The sequence below is a fragment of the Lepus europaeus genome, chromosome 3 (genome assembly GCF_033115175.1).
Source record: "Lepus europaeus isolate LE1 chromosome 3, mLepTim1.pri, whole genome shotgun sequence".
Taxonomy (NCBI): domain Eukaryota; kingdom Metazoa; phylum Chordata; class Mammalia; order Lagomorpha; family Leporidae; genus Lepus; species Lepus europaeus.
In genome coordinates this window covers 16882102-16884049 of record NC_084829.1, presented here as the reverse complement: position 1 = coordinate 16884049, position 1948 = coordinate 16882102, and the positions used below count along the sequence as shown (strand labels likewise).

Below are 1948 nucleotides of genomic sequence, written 5' to 3'. Positions count from 1 at the left end.
AAACATGAGAGCAATTGTTATTTTTTTTTTAAGTTAATAATCAAATTAATCTAAATTTTTTTGAAGTCAAGGGAAATTGTTATATTACCTAGGTTAGAGAAGCTGGCCTCACGGTTGGAAAACTGCTCTCAGGATCTGACCAATGGGAGGATAGAGCTCGGGTGGTTTATTTGCATGCCAGTCATCAAACGCACGTACGAATCAGAACCGCAAACCCTAAACCCTTATTTGCATAAAGTTGTCTATAAATAGGCTCCTATTCCTCGCATTTTATTTTCTCCGTTTCTCCCGCGAAGAGGAGATAACATGCCTGATCCCGCGAAGTCTGCGCCGGCCCCGAAGAAGGGCTCCAAGAAGGCCGTGACCAAGGCGCAGAAGAAGGACGGCAAGAAGCGCAAGCGCAGCCGCAAGGAGAGCTACTCGGTCTACGTGTACAAGGTGCTCAAGCAGGTGCACCCCGACACCGGCATCTCGTCCAAGGCCATGGGCATCATGAACTCGTTCGTCAACGACATCTTCGAGCGCATCGCCGGCGAGGCGTCGCGCCTGGCGCACTACAACAAGCGCTCGACCATCACGTCGCGCGAGATCCAGACGGCCGTGCGCCTGCTGCTGCCCGGCGAGCTGGCCAAGCACGCCGTGTCCGAGGGCACCAAGGCCGTCACCAAGTACACCAGCTCCAAGTGAGCGCCCGGGTCGGGACCGCCGCCCCTCACCCCAAAGGCTCTTTTCAGAGCCACCCACGCTTTCAGAACGAGAGCTGCGCACTCTTCGTGCTGTTGGTGGAGATTCGGTGTTGCAGAGAGCACTAGCGGTTGCTGTATTTGGTTCCACACACATTACCGGTAGAACTTAGGACTCTGGGAGCCAGGGTGAGGTTGCTTTCCAAGAGCCTTAACCCGGCTGTAGGCGGAGTGCCCTTGCAGTTTTTGTAGTTGAATGAATGAGTGCGATATCGGTAGGCACCGTGAACTTTGCCCGTGTACAAGGACACAGAGGTTTCAAATTCCGCTTTCTAAAAGCTTGGGTTTCTCTAGGACCCCATTCTTCACCTCTGCTGTGTGTCTAATTAGTAATTCTCCACCTATTCGATTCCATTGTTTAAGTTTTCTGGAGTCCTTGAGGTTTTTCCAAGCTGATTTCGCTTGAGGCCATGGGCAGTGTTCCACAACGTTAGCAACAGTGCTTTTTAGATTTACTAAATCCTAAACCATCTCAGAGGCCTTTGTTAGGAAAAACTCCCCCACGCCCTGCCTCCTTTCACAAACCCGACTTTTTTTTTTTTTTTTTTTTTTTTTTTTTTTTTTTGAAAGATATATTTATTTATTTGACTTTTTTTGACAGGCAGAGTGGACAGTGAGAGAGAGAGAGACAGAGAGAAAGGTCTTCCTTTGCCGTTGGTTCACCCTCCAATGGCCACCACGGCCGGCTCATCACGCTGATCCGATGGCAGGAGCCAGGTGCTTCTCCTGGTCTCCCATGGGGTGCAGGGCCCAAGCACTTGGGCCATCCTCCACTGCACTCCCTGGCCACATCAGAGAGCTGGCCTGGAAGAGGGGCAACCGGGACAGAATCCGGCTCCCTGACCGGGACTAGAACCCGGTGTGCCGGTGCCGCTAGGCAGAGGATTAGCCTATTGAGCCACGGCGCCGGCCACAAACCCGACTTCTAAAAGGAGTCCGGGTGCAGCAGCAGCGTGCTCGCTAGGGTGTCCACAGCACACCAGCCCTGGGCCGGAACTGACAGGATCAAGGTGGTTCCAGGGCTGTGCTGCTGGCAGCGAGACTGAACGGATAGGAGGGAAAGTTAGTGATGAAGGAATAAAGGTCCCTGACAACAAAGCCTCAGTGGATAAAAAAATCCAATCAGAGCTGTTGAAAGGATTTCCCTCAGCATTTCCTCAAATTGATTGCATCCCCCCCCCCTTTTTTTTTCAACTTACGATGGA

The 1948-nt window shown here is 51.8% G+C and overlaps 1 protein-coding gene across 1 annotated transcript; it reads left to right on the top strand.

Annotated features, from left to right (window-relative positions):
• The first annotated feature begins 288 nt into the window (after positions 1-288).
• Positions 289-740, top strand: LOC133754651 (histone H2B type 1-H). The gene has a single exon (XM_062185074.1). It carries the CDS (start codon positions 307-309, stop codon positions 685-687), a length of 381 nt encoding a protein of 126 aa, XP_062041058.1. The 5' UTR covers positions 289-306; the 3' UTR covers positions 688-740.
• The last annotated feature ends 1208 nt before the right edge of the window (positions 741-1948 follow it).

Excerpts from the sequence above, each read along its gene's own strand:
- LOC133754651 (XM_062185074.1), top strand. The coding sequence starts at position 307 with ATGCCTGATCCCGCGAAGTCTGCGCCGGCCCCGAAGAAGGGCTCCAAG.